The 24,660-nt window shown below is 49.6% G+C and overlaps 4 protein-coding genes across 5 annotated transcripts in view; 2 read left to right on the top strand and 2 right to left on the bottom strand.

Moving 5' to 3' along the window:
* Nucleotides 1–507: 507 nt before the first annotated feature.
* LOC311023686 (nucleus accumbens-associated protein 2-like) lies at nt 508–3,885 on the top strand (the record flags this gene model as incomplete). Its single annotated transcript, XM_084025678.1, has 5 exons — nt 508–775; nt 1,336–1,512; nt 1,681–1,786; nt 2,096–2,193; nt 3,266–3,885. Coding segments are annotated over 5 exons (1,269 nt in total), but the record flags the coding sequence as incomplete, so codon positions are not given.
* Nucleotides 3,886–5,949: 2,064 nt separating this feature from the next.
* brd3b (bromodomain containing 3b) lies at nt 5,950–21,184 on the top strand. Of its 2 annotated transcripts, none has more exons than XM_084025518.1 (12): nt 5,950–6,359; nt 9,212–9,517; nt 9,618–9,729; nt 9,965–10,102; nt 10,192–10,339; nt 12,738–12,907; nt 14,441–14,836; nt 15,368–15,496; nt 15,577–15,759; nt 16,003–16,235; nt 16,371–16,669; nt 18,013–21,184. In XM_084025518.1, exons 2-12 carry the CDS (start codon nt 9,426–9,428, stop codon nt 18,129–18,131), a joined length of 2,019 nt encoding a protein of 672 aa, XP_083881644.1. In that variant the 5' UTR covers nt 5,950–6,359; nt 9,212–9,425; the 3' UTR covers nt 18,132–21,184. The 2 variants fall into 2 exon arrangements, with proteins under 2 accessions (XP_083881644.1, XP_083881643.1); XM_084025517.1 differs by having other exon boundaries at nt 15,577–15,783.
* Nucleotides 21,185–21,715: 531 nt separating this feature from the next.
* On the bottom strand, nt 21,716–23,466 carry brd3os (BRD3 opposite strand). Its single transcript, XM_084025537.1, has 2 exons — nt 22,883–23,466; nt 21,716–22,599 (listed from the first exon to the last, which is right to left on the bottom strand). Exon 2 carries the CDS (start codon nt 22,478–22,480, stop codon nt 22,166–22,168), a length of 315 nt encoding a protein of 104 aa, XP_083881663.1. The 5' UTR covers nt 22,481–22,599; nt 22,883–23,466; the 3' UTR covers nt 21,716–22,165.
* A 219-nt stretch (nt 23,467–23,685) lies between these two features.
* Nucleotides 23,686–24,660, bottom strand: part of LOC311023582 (inactive phospholipid phosphatase 7-like) — a 3,424-nt gene continuing 2,449 nt past the window's right edge. The window contains exons 3-4 of the mRNA XM_084025533.1: nt 24,577–24,660; nt 23,686–24,264 (exon numbers count right to left, since the gene is read on the bottom strand). The exon at nt 24,577–24,660 is cut by the window's right edge and continues 98 nt beyond it. Of these exons, the coding sequence (XP_083881659.1) occupies nt 24,058–24,264; nt 24,577–24,660 (291 nt within the window). The 3' untranslated portion in view covers nt 23,686–24,057. The remainder of the gene's footprint in view (nt 24,265–24,576) is intronic.

The raw sequence follows: 24,660 nt of genomic DNA, 5'->3' as shown, positions 1-24,660 counted from the left end.
GCTCCTTAATACTCCTTAATGCTCCTTAATGCTCCTTAATCCTCCTTAAAGCCCCTTAATCCTCTTTAAGGCCATTAATCCTCCTTAAAGCTCCGTAATCCTCCTTACTGCTCATTACTGCTCCTTTATGCTCCTTAATACTCCTTAATGCTCCTTAATCCTCCTTAAAGCCCCTTAATCCTCTTTAAGGCCCTTAATCCTCCTTAAAGCTCCGTAATCCTCCTTAAAGCTCCTTAATGCTCATTAATCCCCCTTAAAGCTCCTTAATGCTCATTAATCCTCCTTAAAGCTCCTTAATGCTCATTAATCCCCCTTAAAACTCCTTAATGCTCATTAATCCCCCTTAAAGCTCCTTAAAGCTCCCTAATCCCCCTTAAAGCTCCTTAATGCTCATTAATCCTCCTTAAAGCTCCTTAATGCTCATTAATCCCCCTTAAAGCTCCTAGATAAAAGATCATTTCTGCATGAAAAGCAAAGTTGTCTCTTCTATTTTGACCTTGTTGTTCTGTCCTCAGGGTCGATGGCACTAGGGAGGTCCAGGCCTCCAGGGGCAGTGCTCTATGTTACCTGGGTGCAGGTGGAGGTTTGGTTCCAGGTCTGCAGTCCTACTTGCTGGGGAACGGGGGGTGCTCCAGTCCAGGAGGCTCCAGCCTCCCCACAGACTCCCCTCCCTCTCACCCCCCCACCGAGGAGGAGCTGGAGGAGGACTATTATGGGAACACCGTCCACTCAGGACTCTACCAACACATCTACGGACATCCTGGAAACCCCTACAGTAAGTCACTTCATGGTGCATTCCTGTCTATCCGTGATGTCACAAAACAGATCAAATAAGAAAGCACTTACTCCAGAAACTATAGGATCTACATTCAAGGAACAGTCGCAGGGATGTTCTCATTGGACTCTGGTTGCCCAGGCCCCTGGAAGGCCAGACCTCTGTTTGCCCAGACCTCTGTTTGCCCAGGCCCCTGGAAGCCCAGACCTCTGTTTGCCCAGGCCCCTAGAAGCCCAGACCTCTGTTTGCCCAGACCTCTGTTTGCCCAGACCTCTGTTTGCCCAGGCCCCTGGAAGCCCAGACCTCTGTTTGCCCAGGCCCGGTGCAGACCAACAGCTTGTGTGTGTGTGTGTGTGTGTGTGTGTGGGGGGGGGGGGGGGGGTATTGAAAGCAGAGCTGGAGTCCACAAAGTGCCTCCCGTAGGAGTTCCTAGTTTCAGGTTCACATCCATGCAGTTTTCTTGGAACAGCCTCTGGTGGACACCAGAGGAACTGCGGCTTACGACACACATGTTTCTGGTTATACTAAACACCCCTTCTCTCTGTTTGTCATTGGTCCAGTCCAAGAGAAGATGGAGCTGCTGTCTCTCCCATTGGCTAACGAGCGTCGGCCCTGCGTGCTGGTTGGTCGGGACAACATGGCGCTCCCGGCCAGTCTCATCAGTCAGATTGGGTATCGCTGCCACCCGTCCCTCTACACCGAGGGGGACCCGGGGGAGAAGGTGGAGCTGGTGGCAGGTCGGACCCCAGAACACCTGTCCAGTCTGACACATAGACCATCACATGTCTTTTAAGTCTGTTGCCATGGTAATGGGATTGTTAGGAAGGTCATTAAATACTGATGGTGTGTGTGTGTGTGTGTGTGTGTGTGTGTGTGTGTGTGTGTGTGTGTGTGTGTGTGTTCAGGTTCAGGTGTGTTCATGACCCGAGGTCAGCTGATGAACTGTCACCTTTGTGCCGGGGTCAAACACAAGGTGCTGCTCAGGAGACTGCTGGCGACATTCTTCGACAGGTAAACATTTAAACTTCATCTCTGTGAGTCAACAGGAAGGATCCTGGACTTGGTTAGCCTAGCTTAGCATAACGACTGGGGGGGGGGGTTCAAATGACGTGTTTAATCTGACATCTGAGTTCCGATAATATAGTTCAAGAGACTTTCAGCAACGTCCTCATCCTGCTGTTTTACATAACTGAGAGAGAGTGTGTGTGTGTGTGTGTGTGTGTGTGTGTGTGTGTGTGTGTGTGTGTGTGTGTATGTGTGTGTGGGGGGGTAATCAAAAGCTCTGTATGGGTTCTGATTGGGTTGTTATGGTATCCATAGAAACACTCTGGCCAATAGCTGTGGGACGGGCATCCGCTCCTCCACCAACGATCCAACCAGGAAACCTCTGGACAACCGAGTGTTGAACACCGTTAAACGTAAGTCATATACACACACACACACACACACACACACACACACACACACACATAGACATAGACAGACACACACACACACACACACACATAGACACACACACATAGACACACACACACACACACACACACACACACACACACATAGACATAGACAGACACACACACACACACACACACATAGACACACACACACACACACACACACACACACACACACATAGACATAGACAGACACACACACACACACACACACATAGACACACACACATAGACACACACACACACACACACACACACACACACACACATAGACAGACACACACACACACACACACACACACATAGACACACACACACACACACACACACACACACACATAGACACACACACACACACATAGACACACACACATAGACACACACACATAGACACACACACACACATAGACACACACACATAGACAGACACACACACACACACACACACACATAGACACACACACATAGACACACACACATAGACACACACACACACACACACACATAGACACACACACACACACACACACACACACACATAGACACACACACACACACATAGACACACACACACATAGACACACACACATAGACACACACACATAGACAGACACACACACACACACACACACACACACATAGACACACACACACACACATAGACACACACACACACACACACACACATAGACACACACACACACACACACACACATAGACACACACACACACACACACACACAGACACACACACACACACACACACATAGACACACACACACACACACACATAGACACACACACACACACACATAGACACACACACACTCTGACTCATGGATTATGTCTTTTACTGTATATTGTAAATAGTAAGACAATGTCTTCCTCCTCCTCCTCCTTCTCCCTGCCCCTCCCCCTCCTCCCCATCCTCCTGCTCCTCCTCCTCCCTCCCCCTGCTCCTCCTCCCTCTTTCCCCCGACTCTCCCTCCTCTCTCCCCCACTCCCCCTCCCCCTCCTCCTCCTCCTCCTCCAGTCTACTGTCAGAACTTTGCTCCTAACTTTAAGGAGAGTGAGATGAATGTGATAGCGGCTGACATGTGCACCAACGCCCGGAGGGTTCGGAAGCGTTGGCTCCCCAAGATCCAGTCTCTCCTCCCAGACAGCCTCTCCTCCTCCCCCCACCCCCGCAAGGCCAAGAGAGGGGCAGGAGGTCCGGGGGGGGAGTCGGCGGTGCAGCCCAGCAGCAGCCCCTTCGAGTTGGACCTGCGGCAGCTCAGCGCCTCCTACCTCAGCCTGGAGGCTCCTCCTTACGGCGAGCCCCGCGACAAGGAGGCGGGAGTGGAGAGGGAGAGGGAGAAGGAGGTGCCGGCCACCCTCCTGCCTCACCTGCAGTTTGCTGGATCGCGTGGGGGAGGAGGAGGAGGAGCAGGTGGGGGACAGGCAGACGAGGGGGGTGAGGGAGACGGGGGAGGGAGGCTACAGACTGAACAGACCCCAGACCTCCCCCTGTCCCTGTCTTCCTCCTCGGCCGCCTCCTCCTCCGCCTCCTCCTCCTCACACCCCTCCCCTCAGCCTGCAGAGCCTGCCCCTCCTCACAGGGGATTGGCTGACACAGAAGAGAGGGGGGCGGAGCCTCTGGAAGACAGCCAATAAGCTTTCTAGTGCATCTGCCTACCTGTAACTAAATAACACAATAGCTACCTGTCCCCCACCTGTCTGTCTGTTTCTTCCTGTCTGTCTCTACATGGGAAGTCCTCCTGTCTACCTGTCTGTCCCCAATTTGTCTTCCTTTATGTCTGACCTACCTCTGTCTGTCTGTCTCTACCTGGGCAGGGCCCTGTCTGCCTGCCTGTCCCCCTACCTCAATACCCGTCCACCTGTCTGTCCCCCTACCTCACTACCTGTCCACCTGTCTACCTCTCTGCCCCCAATTTTTTCTTCCTTTCTGTCTGACCTACCTCTGTCTGTCTGTCTCTACCTGGGCAGGCCTCCTGTCTACCTGTCTGTCCCCCTACCTCATTACCTGTCCACCTGTCTGTCCCCCTACCTCACTACCTGTCCACCTGTCTACCTCTCTGCCTCCAATTTGTCTTCCTTTTTGTCTGACCTACCTCTGTCTGTCTGTCTGCTCCATTACTGTCTGTCCTCCTGTCTGTGTGTCTGCTCGGCTCAGCTGCATGTAAACAGCCTTCTGCAGTCCAGCACACGGGCGCCTAGCAACAGGACTGAAGATGATGATGATGGTGATGATGATGATGAAGACGATGATGGTGATGATGATGATAATGATGATGATGGGGGTGATGATTGTGATGATGACGATGATGAAGACGATGATGGTGATAATGGTGGTGATGATGATGAAGCTGATGGTGGTGATGATGGTGATGAAGATGACGGTGGTGATGATGGTGGTGATGAAGATGATGGTGATGAAGATGATGGTGGTGATGATTGTGATGATGATGGTGATCATGATGAAGATAATGGTGGTGATGATGATGATGGTGACGAAGATGGTGATAATGATGAAGATGATGATAATCACTCTTATAATGACAATAAAGCTTCTTGATAATCAGGCTGCTGTTTCTGTCTTTTCTCTTTGACCTCTTGATGTCTCCTGTAGCCCCCCTCAGGAAAACCTGCTCAGACCAGAACCACCAACTCACCCAGGTCTCTGGTGGTTTCAGGTCCCTGAAGCCTTGAGTTTGGATGCGGTGGTCGTCTCCATCTTGGTTTGTAGTCGTCGCTGAAGGAAGTGCTGAAGGAGGCGCTGAAGGAGGCGCTGAATGAGGTGCTGAAGGACTTTAAAGCTTTAATTCTTTTATTCGGACTCCCTGTAACGCCGTGGACGACCTGCAGGTGTGTGGCAGGTTTAGGTCACACTGAGTCTACTCGCCTGATATACAGGATTAACATGTATAAGAACTATATGGATGATATATATTTCCGTACACATACACTGAAATAGTAGAAATGTGTGTTTGAATGATGGGTTACATTACAGTTAGAATAGAAATATGAATAAAGATAGAGAAATTATACAAAAATATAAATAAGTATCTTAACATATGTGTTGTACTACAAACAGCAATACATATAATATAAAACAAGAGCGTAAAAAATAATGCTGCTGATGGATCTATGATTAACTGTCACAATGAGGTGTGTAGAAATACAGACTATAAACCAATAAGAATATTAATTTAAACGTAGACTACAGTGTAAATAAATATACTTTGATTATTGTCTCTGTCATGTTTTTAAAAGTTCAATAAATCTTGGTTCATATACATTTAAAAATAATAATATGACTAAATCGTTTAATCCACAGACAGGTTAATAAAAAGACAGACAGGTTAATAAATTACTCATACTATCTGATGTATCAATATAAAGATCAGTTGTTGATTTTTAATCTCCTCTGCAGCTGGGCCTCAGCTTCTCTGCTGCCGCCCTGCATGCTGGGAAAAATAGATCCAGTGACGGCGCCATTCTGAACCCTCCCCAGCCAATCACAGCAGCCCAGTCATCGCTTCAGCCAGTCATCGCATTTCAAATAACTCAGCGGCCAATCACAGCCCTTTCAATCTCCCAGGAACAAATCATAGCCCTGCAACGATCCCGCAGCCAATAGGAGCGCTGAACACACGCAGCCAGCCAATCTCATCTCAGCAACAGCCACGATGCTGCTTGCCACTGCGCCTGCGCAGAAGGTAGACAGCTGATAACTCATCTATTATGCTACTTCGTTAAATAAAAAAAAAATATTCCAGAAAACTGACCGGAGCCGCCGCTGGACGCACCGGAGGACCGAGACCCAAAGTAAACACGCCTCTCCGAGCGGCACCGGGGGCTTAGCGGGTAAACCGCGCGGAACGTGTCGCTGTGTGTTCGAACCTGGCTGGCCGCTCGGCGCCTTCAGACAAAGCTCAGCTAACAGGCTAACGGCTTATTAGCTAGCCAAACACCGAGCGGTAACATCTGCAAACAACGGATTTGTGACCGAATCGATCCGCCCGGCGTGTCGCTCATTACCGAACAAACGTCATCAACAGCCCGTCAGCAGCGCGCGGACAGCAACGCGGCCGCCGTTAATTATATTGACGACATTTACGTCTTCGGTAAGTAGCCTAGCTTCGGCTAGCTAGCCATTTAGCTCGTATTTTGCCTTGGCTTGCCCGCCATCTTTTTAAAGCAAGATAAATGGGATGTTTCGTTAGCCCGTGGAAACCTTCACACCTGGGCAGGTGGAGCAGTTAGTGCGGGGGTCTGTGTGTCGGTGAGCGCTAAATGACTGGCGGGGTGTGTCTGGCTGTGGACCAGTTCGCTGTGAACCGGATTCGTGGAGTTTTGTGGGTCGCAGCGGTGTCTGTTAGCCGTTAGCTCACTCGTTAGCCGCTGAACCGCAGCAACATGCAGGCAGCCGGAGAGCCGCCGCCGGACTCCACATCTGTTGATCCGTGCGGGACTCCGCCGTGATCCGGACTGCTGGGGGGACCGGGCAGGTCGGGTGTCTGTGACCGGAGCTGTGCTAGAAGTAAACACCGGACTGAGGGGGGTTGTGGTCGCAGGTAGCCCTCCTGCAGGACTGCTGGGGCTGGAGGAAGTACTAATACTAGTACAAGTACCATAGTACAACTCCTGCATTCATAATCTGAATGAAGGACGGAAGTATCGGCCCCAGAATATACTTAACGTACCAGAAGTTTAAGTATTAATTATGTAGAATAATATATGCTGTTTTATAATTATTGATGCATAACTGTTTCCCATTTTAACATGTTATGCTGCTGGCAGTTTAATCTATAATAATACCTGATCATGTATTTGTTGTGGTATTATTAATCTCCAGATCTGAAACGGTCAAATAAATATAACTGAGTAAAAGGAACAATATTCCTCTCTGGGATGTTTCACAGACACAGCTCAGAGATGCAGGAAGTGGGGATGATGGAGTGTAGAGTACTCGGTTAATTCCCCGCCACCGATGTTTGAGAGAGAGTTGTAGTTTGGAGGAAGTGAGAAGTGGACCAGCAGAGTGAGGATGAACCCGGGTCCAGGTGGTCCGGGTCTACAGGCTCCACTAAGGTTCAGTGGGATTCCAAGTGTATGAACTCATGTTCAGTGGGATTCCAAGTGTATGAACTCATGTTCAGTGATGATACCAAAGTTAATAAATGTAGTGGTATTGATTCTGATAAATACTGAGTATGAGTTTGTTTACCTGTAGAGGTGTGTTTGTTTTCACCACCTGTATGTGTTCACACAGACGGCCGTGTGCAGGATCGTAAACCGCACACGTCTCAACACTTAAAGGCACACACCAGTGATGGACGGTAGTTAAGTTTCCTCTGTGATGGACGGTAGTTTAGTTTCCTCGGTGATGGACGGTAGTTTAGTTTCCTCGGTGATGGACGGTAGTTTAGTTTCCTCGGTGATGGACGGTAGTTTAGTTTCCTCTGTGATGGACGGTAGTTTAGTTTCCTCTGTGATGGACGGTAGTTTAGTTTCCTCGGTGATGGACGGTAGTTTAGTTTCCTCGGTGATGGACGGTAGTTTAGTTTCCTCTGTGATGGACGGTAGTTTAGTTTCCTCTGTGATGGACGGTAGTTTAGTTTCCTCGGTGATGGACGGTAGTTTAGTTTCCTCGGTGATGGACGGTAGTTTAGTTTCCTCTGTGATGGACGGTAGTTTAGTTTCCTCGGTGATGGACGGTAGTTTAGTTTCCTCTGTGATGGACGGTAGTTTAGTTTCCTTGGTGATGGACGGTAGTTTATTTTCCTCGTGGTGGATGGTAGTTGACAGTAGAACCCCCTACCAGCTCTAGTCCTCTAACGGGACCAGAGCATGGATCGACGTTGTGGATCATCGTTCTACTGTCCTCATGTTGGGACCTGTGGCATCCTCGTGTTGGGACCTGTGGCGTCCTCGTGTTGGGACCTGTGGCGTCCTCGTGTTGGGACCTGTGGCGTCCCCGTGTCTTCGTGTTGGGACCTGTGGCATCCCCGTGTCCTCGTGTTGGGACCTGTGGCGTCCTCGTGTTGGGACCTGTGGCGTCCTCGTGTCCTCGTGTTGTGACCTGTGGCATCCTTGTGTTGGGACCTGTGGTGTCTTCCTGTCCTCATGTTGGGACCTGTGGCGTCCTCCTGTCCTCATGTTGGGACCTGTGGCGTCCTCCTGTCCTCATGTTGGGACCTGTGGCGTCCTCGTGTCCTCATGTTGGGACCTGTGGCGTCCTCCTGTCCTCATGTTGGGACCTGTGGCGTCCTCCTGTCCTTATGTTGGGACCTGTGGCGTCCTCCTGTCCTTATGTTGGGACCTGTGGCGTCCTGGTGTACTAGTATCGGGACCCGTGGCATCCTTGTGTTGGGACCCGTGGCATCCTCGTGTTGGGACCCGTGGCGTCCTCGTGTTGGGACCCGTGGCATCCTCGTGTTGGGACCCGTGGCGTCCTCGTGTTGGGACCTGTGGCATCCTTGTGTTGGGACCTGTGGCGTCCTCCTGTCCTCATGTTGGGACCTGTGGCGTCCACGTGTCCTCATGTTGGGACCTGTGGCGTCCTCGTGTCCTTGTGTTGGGACCTGTGGCGTCCTCGTGTCCTAGTGTTGGGACCTGTGGCGTCCTCGTGTCCTAGTGTTGGGACCCGTGGCATCCTTGTGTTGGGACCCGTGGCGTCCTTGTGTCCTTGTGTTGGGACCCATGGCGTCCTCGTGTCCTAGTGTTGGGACCTGTGGCATCCTTGTGTTGGGACCCGTGGCGTCGTTGTGTTGGGACCCGTGGCGTCCTCGTGTTGGGACCTGTGGTGATGCGGCGTCCTCGTCATCTGCTCCGTGTTCTTAGAGGCTCGGTCCTGGTCCAGGTCCACCAGAGAGGGTTCATGATTAACAACGCGGGACACAGAGTTAAAGATATTGAATGTGGTCGGTAAACACACTGCAGTGAGCTAACGTGCCAATGGTTTTCTGTCTCTCAGGTCGTGCGATGGGAGTTTGTCTCCTCGGGGGAAACATTGAGCTGGAGAACCGACGCCACCAAGACCTGAACTGAACACAGACACACACACACTACCACACACACGCACACACATACACACACACACACCCTCAGACCGCAGAGGGAGCCGTTTCTTCCCCTTTAGGTCAGACGCCGCCGTCCCACAGTGTATTGCTGCGTCCCCGTCGTCCACCATGTCGGACGCCCCCGAGGCTGCGCCCCCCAGCCCTCCCACGCTCACCAACCCGGCCCCGCCTGAGGTCACCAACCCCACCAAGCCTGGCAGGTCGGAACCCACAAGTCAACCACACCTCCTCCCAGTCAGGGCTGTGTTGTGATTGGTCCCTGTAGTGATGATGTCATGTGTGTGTGTGTGTGTCCTCCAGGAAGACCAACCAGCTGCAGTACATGCAGAACGTGGTGGTGAAGACGCTGTGGAAGCATCAGTTCGCCTGGCCGTTCTACCAGCCGGTGGACGCCATCAAGCTCTGCCTGGCAGTACGTGGTTCTACTCTGTTCTACCCAATCACAGCGCAGGTTCACCGCTGCACAGGGTTCTAGCTAGACTAGCTGTTGTTACGCTAACATGGTGGGGCATAATATAAAAGCATCACAGGTCTCAGATGTTGACCTGCTCCTTTGGTAGGGTGAAAGGCCACTCAGCCAATCAGAAGCTAGGATCCCCTGTCTCACTGTGTGAAGTTATGAAGGTCTAACCCCTCCTTGTTTCCAGGACTACCACAAGGTGATCAAGAACCCGATGGACATGGGGACCATCAAGAAGCGTCTGGAGAACAACTACTACTGGAGTGCCAGCGAGGCTATGCAGGACTTCAACACCATGTTCACCAACTGTTACATCTACAACAAGGTACCCGTAGACCTCCTCTACCGCGGCCGCCGCTCCATGTGATCTCACAGGCGTGTGTGACCTCACCGCTGTGTGTTTGTGTGTTCCAGCCCACCGATGACATCGTCCTCATGGCTCAGGCTCTGGAGAAGATCTTCCTGCAGAAAGTCGCTCAGATGCCTCAAGAAGAAGTCGCTCTGCTGCCGCCGGCCCCCAAAGGGAAGAGCAAGGGCAAGCAGCCAGCGTCCGCCGCCGCAGGTAGGCCCCGCCCCCACGGGCTAGGACCAGGACTACAGGGGAATACTTCAGGACTAGTACTGAGACTACAGGGGCACTTCAGGAATAGGACTGGGACTACAGGGGAATAATTCAGGACTAGAGTACTGGGACTACAGGGGAATACTTCAGGACTAGTACTGGGACTACAGGGGACACTTCAGGACTAGAACAAGGACTACAGGGGACACTTCAGGACTAGTACTGGAACTACATGGGAATACTTCAGGACTAGTGCTCAGACTACATGGGAATACTTCAGGACTAGTGCTCAGACTACATGGGAATACTTCAGGACTAGTACTGGGACTACAGGAGACACTTCAGGACTAGAACAAGGACTACAGGGGACACTTCAGGACTAGTACTGGAACTACATGGGAATACTTCAGGACTAGTGCTCAGACTACATGGGAATACTTCAGGACTAGTACTGGGACTACATGGGAATACTTCAGGACTAGTACTGGGACTACAGGGGACACTTCGGCAGTAGTACTGGGACTACATGGGAATACTTCAGGACTAGTACTGGGACTACAGGTGACACTTCAGGACTAGTACTGGGACGACATGGGAATACTTTAGGACTAGTACTGGGACTACAGGGGACACTTCAGGACTAGTTCTGGGACTACATGGGAATACTTCAGGACTAGTACTGGGACTACATGGGAATACTTCAGGACTAGTACTGGGACTACAGGGGACACTTCAGGACTAGTACTGGGACTACATGGGAATACTTTAGGACTAGTACTGGGACTACAGGGGACACTTCAGGACTAGTACTGGGACTACATGGGAATACTTCAGGACTAGTACTGGGACTACAGGGGACACTTCGGCAGTAGTACTGGGACTACATGGGAATACTTCAGGACTAGTACTGCGACTACAGGGGAATACTTCTGGACTAGTACTGGGACTACATGGGAATACTTCAGGACTAGTACTGGGACTACATGGGAATACTTCAGGACTAGTACTGGGACTACAGGGGAATACTTCAGGACTAGTACTGGGACTACATGGGAATACTTCAGGACTAGTACTGGGACTACATGGGGACACTTCAGGACTAGTACTGGAACTACATGGGAATACTTCAGGACTAGTGCTCAGACTACATGGGAATACTTCAGGACTAGTACTGGGACTACATGGGAATACTTCAGGACTAGTACTGGGACTACAGGGGACACTTCGGCAGTAGTACTGGGACTACATGGGAATACTTCAGGACTAGTACTGGGACTACAGGGAACACTTCGGCAGTAGTACTGGGACTACATGGGAATACTTCAGGACTAGTACTGGGACTACAGGGGACACTTCGGCAGTAGTACTGGGACTACAGGCGACACTTCAGGACTAGTACTGGGACTACATGGGAATACTTTAGGACTAGTACTGGGACTACAGGGGACACTTCAGGACTAGTTCTGGGACTACATGGGAATACTTCAGGACTAGTACTGGGACTACATGGGAATACTTCAGGACTAGTACTGGGACTACAGGGGACACTTCAGGACTAGTACTGGGACTACATGGGAATACTTCAGGACTAGTACTGGGACTACAGGGGAATACTTCAGGACTAGTACTGGGACTACAGGGGAATACTTCAGGACTAGTACTGGGACTACATGGGAATACTTCAGGACTAGTACTGGGACTACATGGGAATACTTCAGGACTAGTACTGGGACTACAGGGGAATACTTCAGGACTAGTACTGGGACTACAGGGGAATACTTCAGGACTAGTACTGGGACTACAGGGGAATACTTCAGGACTAGTACTGCGACTACAGGGGAATACTTCTGGACTAGTACTGGGACTACATGGGAATACTTCAGGACTAGTACTGCGACTACAGGGGAATACTTCTGGACTAGTACTGGGACTACAGGGGAATACTTCTGGACTAGTACTGGGACTACAGGGGAATACTTCAGGACTAGTACTGGGACTACAGGGGAATACTTCAGGACTAGTACTGGGACTACAGGGGAATACTTCAGGACTAGTACTGGGACTACATGGGAATACTTCTGGACTAGTACTGGGACTACATGGGAATACTTCTGGACTAGTACTGGGACTACAGGGGAATACTTCAGGACTAGTACTGGGACTACATGGGAATACTTCAGGACTAGTACTGGGACTACATGGGAATACTTCAGGACTAGTACTGGGACTACATGGGAATACTTCTGGACTAGTACTGGGACTACATGGGAATACTTCTGGACTAGTACTGGGACTACAGGGGAACTGAAGTGAATATCTGTCTGTAGTGTTTTACTGTGTATTACCTGGTTGTAGTACTTGGTAGTAGTACCAACAGTACTGTTTCTCTCTCCCTCAGTGAGCCAGCAGGCGGAGTCTTCAGCCTCCCCTCCCCCATCCTACCCGTCTCCCTCCCCCTCTCAGACACCCGTCATCTCAACCACGCCCACACCGGTCCAGACCACGCCTCCCGTCTCTGCCCCGCAGCCCCCGGCAACCATGATGCCGTCTGCACAGCCCGTCGTCAAGGTAACTGACGTGCAGGACAGCATCACATGACAAAAATATAAAAGAAAACTTTCTATCCGTCTACCTGTCTGTCTGTACCTTTCTTCCTCTTCCTCTTTCTATCTCCTTGTCTCTATTTGTGTACCTGTCTCTCTCTTCTCACCTGTCTCTGTACTTACCTGTCTCTCTCTTCTCACCTGTCTTTGTACTTACCTGTCTCTCTCTTCTCACCTGTCTCTGTACTTACTGTCTCTCTCTTCTCACCTGTCTCTGTACTTACCTGTCTCTCTCTTCTCACCTGTCTTTGTACTTACCTGTCTCTCTCATCTCACCTGTCTTTGTACTTACCTGTCTCTCTCTTCTCACCTGTCTTTGTACCTACTGTCTTTCTCATCTCACCTGTCTTTGTACTTACCTGTCTCTCTCTTCTCACCTGTCTTTGTACCTACTGTCTTTCTCATCTCACCTGTCTTTGTACTTACCTGTCTCTCTCTTCTCACCTGTCTTTGTACTTACCTGTCTCTCTCTTCTCACCTGTCTCTGTACTTACTGTCTCTCTCTTCTCACCTGTCTCTGTACTTACTGTCTCTCTCTTCTCACCTGTCTCTGTACTTACCTGTCTCTCTCTTCTCACCTGTCTCTGTACTTACTGTCTCTCTCTTCTCACCTGTCTCTGTACTTACCTGTCTCTCTCTTCTCACCTGTCTTTGTACTTACCTGTCTCTCTCATCTCACCTGTCTTTGTACTTACCTGTCTCTCTCTTCTCACCTGTCTTTGTACCTACTGTCTTTCTCATCTCACCTGTCTTTGTACTTACCTGTCTCTCTCTTCTCACCTGTCTTTGTACCTACTGTCTTTCTCATCTCACCTGTCTTTGTACTTACCTGTCTCTCTCTTCTCACCTGTCTTTGTACTTACCTGTCTCTCTCTTCTCACCTGTCTCTGTACTTACTGTCTCTCTCTTCTCACCTGTCTCTGTACTTACTGTCTCTCTCTTCTCACCTGTCTCTGTACTTACCTGTCTCTCTCTTCTCACCTGTCTCTGTACTTACTGTCTCTCTCTTCTCACCTGTCTCTGTACTTACTGTCTCTCTCATCTCACCTGTCTTTGTACTTACTGTCTTTCTCATCTCACCTGTCTTTGTACTTACCTGTCTCTCTCTTCTCACCTGTCTCTGTACTTACTGTCTCTCTCTTCTCACCTGTCTCTCTCTTCTCACCTGTCTCTGTACTTACTGTCTCTCTCTTCTCACCTGTCTCTGTACTTACTGTCTCTCTCTTCTCACCTGTCTCTGTACTTACCTGTCTCTCTCTTCTCACCTGTCTCTGTACTTACTGTCTCTCTCTTCTCACCTGTCTCTGTACCTACTGTCTTTCTCATCTCACCTGTCTTTGTACTTACCTGTCTCTCTCTTCTCACCTGTGTCTGTACTTACTGTCTTTCTCATCTCACCTGTCTTTGTACTTACCTGTCTCTCTCTTCTCACCTGTGTCTGTACTTACTGTCTTTCTCATCTCACCTGTCTCTGCACTTACCTGTCTGTCTCTAACAGAAGAAAGGTGTGAAGAGGAAAGCCGACACCACCACTCCCACCACGTCAGCCATCTCTGCTGGTCGTGCTGACTCTCCATCTGCTCAGGACACCAAACCACCAAAACTAGGCTTGTCCCGCCGTGAGGCCGCCGCCCGCCCCCCTAAGACCCGCAGAGAGACGGTTGAGGAGGTGGCAGGGGGCGAGGTGGGAGGTGGTGGCGGTGGAGCTGGGAGGAGTAAGGGCGGTAAGCTGGGCGAGCAGATGAAACACTGTGACGCCATCCTGAAGGAGATGCTGTCTAAGAAACATGCCGCCTACGCCTGGCCCTTCTACAAGCCGGTGGACGCCGAGGCTCTGGAGCTGCACGACTACCATGACATCATCAAACACCCCATGGACCTCAGCACCGTCCGGGTAACGGCCACATGACATCACAGACAACACGCACATCCATGTAGACACACTACTATTTTCTTGCTTTTTTAATATCCTGGTGATTCAGATTTTCTTAATTTTTTTATGCTGCGTTCACAACAAACACAAAGCAGATGTTTCACGCGGGGCAATCAGCGTTGAGATCGTCCTCCAGAGGTGGAAGTGTCCTCTCTGGTGCGTCCAGCAGGAGTGATGTGAATAAACACAATTATCCTGCGGTTAGACTTCTGTGAGGAACGCGAGGCAAAAATGTGTTTTGTTTGGTGTGAACACAACATAAGAACTAAAATCGACAACTTGTGCATTTTTGTAACCTATTTTGATAGAAAATTCAACTGACCTTGAAGTATTTATCCATTTATTTTGTAGTACTTTTGACACCAAAGAGTCAGGTGCCACAGGTGCCATTGTTTTAGGTTGTACTTGATCAGGCTGCAGCCAGTTCATATGAGGATGCTGAGACCTTCAGAGCTGCCAGACTTACATTTTTAATATCTCTTTCCCCAACAGAAAAAGATGGATAAAGGAGAGTACAATGATCCACAAAGTTTTGCGACTGACGTCAGGTTAATGTTCTCTAACTGTTACAAGTACAACCCTCCAGACCACGAGGTGGTGGCCATGGCCCGCAAGCTGCAGGTATGTACGAGCACCAGAACCTTTCAGAACCTTGATCTCATTGGTTGCTTCCACCAGTTAACATGAATCTCTCTCCTCAGGACGTGTTTGAGATGCGTTTCGCTAAGATCCCAGACGAGGGCCTGGAAGCATCTGTCCCGTGTACAACACCATTGGTCAGTAAAAGCACCGCCTCCTCTGACAGCAGCAACAACTCCTCCTCCGACGAATCGTCCGACTCAGAGGAGGAGCGAGCCACGCGATTGGCTGAGCTACAGGAGCAGGTTGGTGCTGCCGACCAATCACAGGTCAAGAACATCCTGGTTTTCTTCTTTTTTTAATATTATTATAGATCTAATGAAAGTTTATTTAATTTTCTATTTTGTATTTGTATCTATTTAGTATCAAAATTCTGATCCTACATGTTAATATGTGATTTTAGATAATTTGTAGAATAATCCATCAGCTGAAGGCGTTTCTAAGTGTCGTAGAGGTTGAAGGTGTTGATAATCAGTATATTCCACCAGTTGAAGGCGGTGCACGAGCAGCTGGCCGTCCTGTCCCAGGCTCCAGTCAGTAAGCCAAAGAAGAAGAAAGAGAAGAAAGACAAGGAGAAGAAGAAAGAAAAGGAGAAAGACAAAGGGAACAAGGGTAAGATGGAGGAAGACAAGAAGCCCAAGGCTGCCACTCAGCAGCCAAAACCAGCCAATCAGAAAAAAGCACCAGCCAGGAAAGCCAACAGCACGGTGACCGCCATGAGGTACGGGTCAAATGATGATGATTGGGATCAAATAAATAAATAAAAAATAAACATGTGAAAACAAAATGTTCCTTATTCTCTGGGACTGAATGTAAACTTGGCGTTTGACCGCTTAGTGACTCTGTGTGTTTCCAGGCAACCTAAGAAAGGCGGTAAGGGGTCGGGCGGTGGCTCAGCTAACGGAGACGATGGCGAGGAGTCCTCCCTGCCGATGTCTTATGATGAAAAGCGCCAGCTGAGTCTGGATATAAATCGGCTGCCGGGGGAGAAGCTGGGCCGTGTCGTCCACATAATCCAGTCCAGAGAGCCGTCGCTGAGAGACTCCAACCCCGATGAGATCGAGATTGACTTTGAAACCCTCAAACCCTCCACACTTCGAGAGCTGGAGCGCTATGTCAAATCCTGCCTTCAGAAGAAGCAGAGGAAGCTACTGCGTAAGTACTAATATAGTGCTATTGTCTGTCTGCTGTACCAACAGTGAAGGTAATGTGAAATGACTTAAGCACTGCTCGGGTATGTCCTCGACGGGGCTCGACTATGTCCTCGACGGGGCTCGGGTATGTCCTCGACGGGGCTCGGGTATGTCCTCGACGGGGCTCGACTATGTCCTCGACGGGGCTCGGCTATGTCCTCGACGGGGCTCGGGTATGTCCTCGACGGGGCTCGACTATGTCCTCGACGGGGCTCGGCTATGTCCTCGACGGGGCTCGGCTATGTCCTCGACGGGGCTCGGGTATGTCCTCGACGGGGCTCGGGTATGTCGTCGACGCGGGTATGTCCTCGACGGGGCTCGGGTATGTCGTCGACGGGGCTCGACTATGTCCTCGACGGGGCTCGGGTATGTCTTCGACGGGGCTCGGGTATGTCGTCGACGGGGCTCGGGTATGTCGTCGACGGGGCTCGGGTATGTCCTCGACGGGGCTCGACTATGTCCTCGACGGGGCTCGGGTATGTCGTCGACGGGGCTCGGGTATGTCCTCGACGGGGCTCGACTATGTCCTCGACGGGGCTCGGGTATGTCCTCGACGGGGCTCGGGTATGTCCTCGACGGGGCTCGGGTATGTCGTCGACGGGGCTCGGGTATGTCGTCGACGGGGCTCGGCTATGTCCTCGACGGGGCTCGGGTATGTCCTCGACGGGGCTCGACTATGTCCTCGACGGGGCTCGGGTATGTCCTCGACGGGGCTCGACTATGTCCTCGACGGGGCTCGGGTATGTCCTCGACGGGGCTCGGGTATGTCGTCGACGGGGCTCGGGTATGTCGTCGACGGGGCTCGACTATGTCCTCGACGGGGCTCGGGTATGTCCTCGACGGGGCTCGACTATGTCCTCGACGGGGCTCGGGTATGTCCTCGACGGGGCTCGACTATGTCCTCGACGGGGCTCGGGTATGTCCTCAACGTGCTCGGATATGTCCTCAACGCGCTCGGATATGTCCTCAGCACTGCTCGACTATGTCCTCAACGCGCTCGGGTATGTCCTCGGCACTGCTCGGATATGTCCTCGGCACTGCTCGACTATGTCCTCAACGCGCTCGGGTATGTCCTCGGCACTGCTCGGGTATGTCCTGGACGGGGGTCGGGTATGTCCTGGACGGGGGTCGGGTATGTCCTGGACATACGTATGGTGTCATTTCTATAATAGGTAGCAGGTCAATTTAGCCCAAAACATGATCTTTGCTAGTTGAATGTCACTGACTAGTGCACCTGTTTAATAACCCATGTGTCTCTCTGTGTCTCTGTGTGTCTCTCTCTCTCCCTACATGTCTCTCTCTCAGAGAAGGCAGCTGGAGGCGGGGTGTCGGGAGGCGGGGCTAGTCGTTTGAGTGGCAGCTCCTCTTCCTCCTCTGATGACAGCTCCTCAACAGGAACCTCCTCTTCCTCCGACACAGACTGAACACACACAAACAAGTTACTGAACACACACACACTGATCACACACACAGAGGTTTATCCACTCTAAACACACACACGCACACGCACACACACACACACACACCACCACCAGTTAACACACCCAAACACACACATCCATGTAAACTTCCATCCTGAACAAACACAAACAAAAGACAGAGACACACACTCTGAACTTCTTATAACACACACACACACACACACACACATATCTATAAACACACACACACACACGCCCAGACTTGGAGACTGTATGTAAATAGGCTGACATGTTTTTTAGCTCCTAGTGTCTTTTTTTTTCTTCTTCTTCCTGGAGGATTGCCAACAGATGGAAGAGAAGAAGAATCAAGCAAGAAGTTTGCAGCGAGAAGAACAAGGAGGGAGGGAGACAGGTGGTTGACAGACAGGCAGCCTGTCTGGGAGACATTGATCTTCTCTGAACTCTCTAGCATCGTTGTCATGGAGGCTTTCTTGTTCTTCTTCTTGGACGGCCAGCCGTGACCCCTGACCTCTGAAAACATTCCAGGAGCATCTATAGAGCATCATGGGAGAGGAGGAGGAGGAGATCTCAGTGGGTTTTATTCCGATCCAGGGTTCAGGCTGATCAGAGCTGCAAAGACTTTCCTCAGATTCTGGTCTTCAAGGAGCATCATGGGACAGACGGGAGCCAATCAAGTTCTTTCATTCGAGTGTAGTTCAGACTGGAGACGATCCGGTTCTGATCAGTTCTGTTCAAACATCCAGATAAAGTTCACAAATCCACGTCTAGAAACTTGCTGCAGAGAGAAGAAGGAAGCGTGGTGGTGCTGTGATCCGGTCGGCGGGTGTAGTGTGGTCTAGGGTCTAGTCCAGGACCTGGGTCGGAACTGGGAACAGATGTTGATTGAGTTTTTCAAACTGGTCCCAATATACTGGAGAGAAGACAACAATCTAGACTGATAAACAGGTCCGGTCCAGTCTGGGCTGGTCCGGTCTGCTCCGCTCTGGTCCAGTCCGTACCGGTCCGGTCCCATGGATATATAAGACCCGGACGGAGGTCTTGCAGAGCCATGGTTGAAGTGGAGACCTGGTTTGTTGTACATGTCAGCCGGCTGAGAGTCTTGAATCCAGTTTAAAAAGTCGTTGATTAGTTCTTATTGATCTGTCTGAGTCGATGTCTTCAGACGTCTCATTTTGTTCAGAACCACAGGTTCAGGTCTTTAATGGTCTAAGCTGCACCGGGACTTCGTGGATTTTCTCTCAGCAACAAGTTTCAAGTCTGCAGGAGTTTTTTTTATGAAATGAAAATCTTTGATTTTAAAATCTAAAAGTTTGTAAAATGATCAAATCCATTAAAACAGGAAGATAAACCCTCTGAGACCAAACCTGTCCTCTGCTGGTCCTGTAAACCCACAAACTACTGTCTGTCCCCAGGGTCAACAGTGGGGGGGGGTCACGAGGCTCAGACCCAGACCCCCCAACCAGCACCGGCTCTGTCAACGGAGACAAACTGTTGTTCTTTTAACACTACATTTCCTTTATTTTTGTTCTTTGGTTTTTCAGGTTGTGTGCTGTTTGTGTCTTATAAGGTTCTCGATATAAAATGTCTTTGTACCGCTGTCCTGCCCCCCCCACGCCAAACCCAACCACTCAGACCAGAACAGCTACTTCCTGTCAGTCCTGATCACTTTTGTCTCAATTCTTTTAAAGTTCATCATTTTAGCCGAGTTCAAACTTCAAAAGACAAATTAGTAAACGACAGAAAAATTCAGAAAAAAAACACTTTTATTTGTTTTATGATTAATTCCTTTTTAATGTGTCCAAAAGAAAGACGAACTATCATGTGAGGAGGCAGATTAGTAATTATTAATTATTATTAACGATTTGTTTCCTTCTCTGATTTGATGATGAAAAATATAAATCTCAATATGAAGTAAAAACAAAATGACAATAAAACATTAAAATAAATGTACTGTAATTCAGTTCTGAAGTTTTACTTCAAGCTTGAATGAAGTGCTTTTAAATGAAGTTGGATCTGATTGGCTGCAGCGGCCTTGTCACTTTAGTGACATCACAACCTCGTGTTCACCTGATTGCTTTGTTGCAGGAAGCTTCCTTACATTTCCTTGTTTTTCTTTTTGAACCACTGAATCAATCAATCGATCAACCAGGTCAAACCAATCAGATGAAATCATGTGACTTCTGCTCACCTGTCTGTTGGTTCCTGACCTTTGACCTGCATCATAGAAACACGGATGGTGGATTGTGCCAGGACCTGGACTTTGTGGGTCCCCTCCTGTCGGGTCTGGAACCTTTGTTTACACCTCGGGGCTTCCTCCTCTGTGATTGGTCGATTGGTTCTCCGTCTCTTTACTGTAAGCCTCTGATAGGTGTCGATTCTGAGTTAAAGCTATTAAAGTCTGAATATTGGTTGTGTATCCGCTTCAGAGAAACAGCTGATCGATCAATCGATGAAAGACTTCGTCCGATCATTGATCTGTCAGTTTTTGTTTATCTCATCAAACTCAAATCTGTTTGTGGGGTTCGAGAGCTTTCAACCAAATTTCATGGCCTTCTTCAGGTGATGGCATTGCTCCGTTATCATGGAGATGGTTTACTTTTAATTCTGGGATGTTGGTCAAAACGTGTGCTATTTGTTGTCTGACTGAAGAAACTTAAAACAGACGTGAGCTTTTACTTTGGACATTTTACAGACAGCGATAACAGACTGCTGGTCAGACAGAAAGACAGACAGGTGGTCAGGCAGACAGGCAGACATCTCGTTGCCACAGTAACCCTCCTCTGTTTGTTTTTAGTTGATGGTGGAGCTTCGATGCTAATAGTTAAGTTTTGTATTTTAATAATAATGCATGCACTCCGGCCGTACCGTACGTTCTGTATAGTAGCTGTCTGGTAGCGGTCTGGTAGCGGTCTGAGGTCTAGACCAGTAGAGACACAGGACCAACCACCAAAACCAACTATTATTTGATGTAATTACTCCTATGGATCCTTATTTTCTCAGTTCCTTTGTTTTCATAAATAAACACATAAACTGACGCAACGACTCGACTCTCATTCACACCTGAGCGGGTCACACCTGCCATGGAGTTGCCATGGAGACCGGTACAGACAGGAAGAGAAAAAAACCCCTTCAGGTCCTTAAAGTGAAAAACGTACACGTTTTTATTTTACTGCAATGAGTCAACGTCTCAAGAGACAGACAGGTAGGGGGATGGGAGGTAGACGGACAGGGGGGAGGGAGGGAGTAAGGTAGACAGACAGGGGGGAGGGAGGGAGTAAGGTAGACAGACAGGGGGGAGGGAGGGAGGGAGTAAGGTAGACAGACAGGTGGGAGGGAGGGAGTAAGGTAGACAGACAGGGGGGGGGGGAGGGAGGGAGTAAGGTAGACAGACAGGGGGGAGGGGGATAAAACCCGTCAGTAATTGTATGAATAAGTTTCCTATCTGAAGAAACAGCGAAGCGTTTAACAATCAGAACAAGTGACTGGTGAGGTGTGACACTAAAGTGACTGTTATTTCCATGGAGACTGGTGAGAGAAAGGAGGACAAACTATGACATCATCCACAGTAATAATAAAAACATTTATTGTAGCAGTTAAAACCTGAGCCCCGTCGCACAAAACCGAGATCTTGGCTTAATCCAGGATTTCCCAGAAGGCAAAGCTAAACTATTAGCAACATATTTTTGCCCTCTGATTGGCCGTTAAGATGAACCACCACTCTGATGTTTGCCGCCAGCGAACACGGTGACGTCGTCAAAACTCCAGTCCGAACCAAGGCAGCTGCAGTGCATCCTGGTCTCTGTAGTCCTCTCATACAGGCTGCTCTGTATGTTTCTATTCCTCCGGTAGATTTCTAACTGTTGAACGTCAGAGACGACCTCTGACCCCCCAAACCACTAAAACCTGAACTTTACCGTTTGATTCCAATCAAATATGTTAACGTGACGTTGTTGCATTCACAGGAAGAAGAAACACAAGTTTAAAGAAACCAGTCTATCAAGGGTTCTGGTTCCTGTCTACATGACGATGCAGATCCTGGACCGTCCTTCCACATCCTCCAGACCCCTCTTGTCCCGGACCAGCACAGCCTGGTTCCCGAAGCTGCTGTACCAGGCTGACTGGCTGCGGCTCAGGTAGGTGGAGGGGGGGGCCGTCTGCATGGCCTGCTGCTGCTGCTGCCATATCAGCAGGGACGAGTCCTGGTATCTGAGCCGGGCAAAGGCCTCAGACAGGGCCTTCTCTGCCAGGGGGGGGCGGCTGGGGGAACCAGGACTAGGAGGGTCCTCTGCAGCCATCTGCTCCTCTACAGCAGCTGGATCGCAGTCTGACATGTTTGGGGTGTCAGAGCTCCAAAGACCAGCACGGTAACAGGAAACACGTCGAGACGCAGACTGGCCGAGCTAAGGTCCAGATCCATCTTAGTCCCCTCCGACCCTGAAGAGACCAAAACCTAATGGTACAAAACCAGGTATGAGAGCTGAGTTTAAACTGGATCCAGTTCTACAGGGTCCAGATGGTCCTGACTTCACTCAAGCCCAGAAATCTGATCCAGATAGTGGTCTCTTGTGTTTTTACTCAATGCTAGCTCTATACTAGTACTACTTCTATACTAAATGCTAGCTCTATACTAACACTACTTCTACACTAACACTAAAACTGCACTTTACTAGGTTACATTGAACGCATCTGTATCGATGTTATGGATATAGTTGCCTCTATGACATCATACATACATAATAGACGCCGCTGACGTACTTCCTTCCGTCTTCTCTGACGTTAAACTAGCGGAGAAGCTAACTCCTATTAGCCACTTGTCAGCTAGCTGCTCAGACCGCAGCAGCTAATCCCGCTGCTAGCTCCGTTAGCTTCTGTTCGAGATAAACCCACTGCTTGACCTTAATATACGCGATGACGTCACTACGCCCCATGGTTAAAACGCCAGAATATAAACGATGTTACGTTTGACATCTTTTCTTTCACAATTGAGTTGCTGTTAGCATCGTTAGCATGCCGCTGCTACGGAGAAGCTGAACGGCAGCCAATAGCAACGGTGCATCTGTAAACCAGGTCCGAGGGGGAACACACCGTAGTATCAAGGTTCCTCCGCGACTCCGTCACCTCAGTCAAACAAAGTATGAGCAGTAACAAGTACTCTGACCCGTTACTGCAGTAACAGTACAAATACCACACAGGGAAACACCCTACTACAAGTACACATCTTGTATTCAAAGTGTGTTTGATCAGTTAATACACTAGATACCTAGCTACATGCTATACTGAGCTAACGTGCTAACTAGATACCTAGTTAACTACTGAGCTAACATGCTAACTCTATACCTAACTACATGCTATACTGAGCTAATGTGCTAACTATATACTGAGCTAAAGTGCTAACTAGATACCTAGTTAACTAGATACTGAGCTAACGTGCTAACTAGCCGTGCAGCCCCTTCCCTCCCTGTCGGTGGACTACAGTCGGAACACGTGAGACTTTATTGACGTGTAAAATGAAACATTGTCAGTAATTCATGAAACAACAGACATCATTAGTCTGTCAACATTGACGAGCAACAACAGGAAGTCAACAAACACGTTCACCATGGTCTGCTGATGTGAACCACATCAACCAGACCACAATCTGAAGAAGACAGGTCCAGGTCCTGACCCCTAAAGTGAGCTGTTACAGCGTCCTCCACTCAGGTGGAGGTAAACATGAAGCACGGCGTGTCTGCAGGGACCAGAATCCAGCAGGACCAGTCCAAACCAGTCCAAATAAAGGGAGTCCAGCATGTGTCACTGGAGCATCAAGTCCAGACGCACAGGTCCAAACTAGTTTAAAGAACCTGAAGAGGGTTCCAGGCCAGCAGAGTTCAGAGTCTTCTTCCCAGCTGAACCAGTCCAGACCAGTTCAGACCAGCGGAGTCCAGCGCAGCGTGCCGATGGAGATGAGGGTCTGGCAGGTGGCAGAGTCCAGCCAGACGGACTCCACCAGGTTGAAGTGCAGGACGCCGAGAGCAAATCCACAGCCGACGTCTGACAGGTGATGTTTACCCAGCAGCACCCGGGACACGCCCGCCAGCAGCGCCCACAGGTAGAGCAGGATCCTGAGGGGCACCTGGGGGACAGGAAGACTGTTACTACAACCAGTCTGCAAGGAAATTACATGAGGGGGTCCTGGTCTAATCCAGGTAATTCACTTCACATGAGGGTCGTCCTGATTGGCCGACACATTATTGTGTTTGAGAAACACATTTTTATTTTCTTGCTTGAATCTAAATCTCAGTATTTAAACTCTTATTGAGAAAATCACATCGAAAGCTACACATTCAGTCGCAAATCAGCAGCCAGACAGAATCACTGATTTCCACTGTTTATATGAAGTATTACTATAATAATACTTTAATAATACTGGTAGTGGTGAACTGACCGCCAGCACCAGGTGGGTCAGCAGGAACTTGGACACCATGACGGCCCGGCTGGCATGGGCTGCAGGGAACGAGTACAGGTCCAT

Source organism: Eutrigla gurnardus, assembly GCF_963514095.1.
Source record: "Eutrigla gurnardus genome assembly, chromosome: 13".
NCBI classification, from domain to species: domain Eukaryota; kingdom Metazoa; phylum Chordata; class Actinopteri; order Perciformes; family Triglidae; genus Eutrigla; species Eutrigla gurnardus.
Note: the sequence above shows the minus strand (reverse complement) of the source record. Positions and strands in the feature narration are given on the sequence as shown.

Coding starts and splice junctions, on each gene's coding strand:
- brd3b (XM_084025517.1), top strand. CDS start 9,426: ATGTCGGACGCCCCCGAGGCTGCGCCCCCCAGCCCTCCCACGCTCACC. Junction 10,103..10,191: donor ACTGTTACATCTACAACAAG/GTACCCGTAGAC, acceptor TGTGTGTTCCAG/CCCACCGATGACATCGTCCT. Junction 14,837..15,367: donor TGGACCTCAGCACCGTCCGG/GTAACGGCCACA, acceptor TTTCCCCAACAG/AAAAAGATGGATAAAGGAGA.
- brd3os (XM_084025537.1), bottom strand. CDS start 22,480: ATGTCAGACTGCGATCCAGCTGCTGTAGAGGAGCAGATGGCTGCAGAG.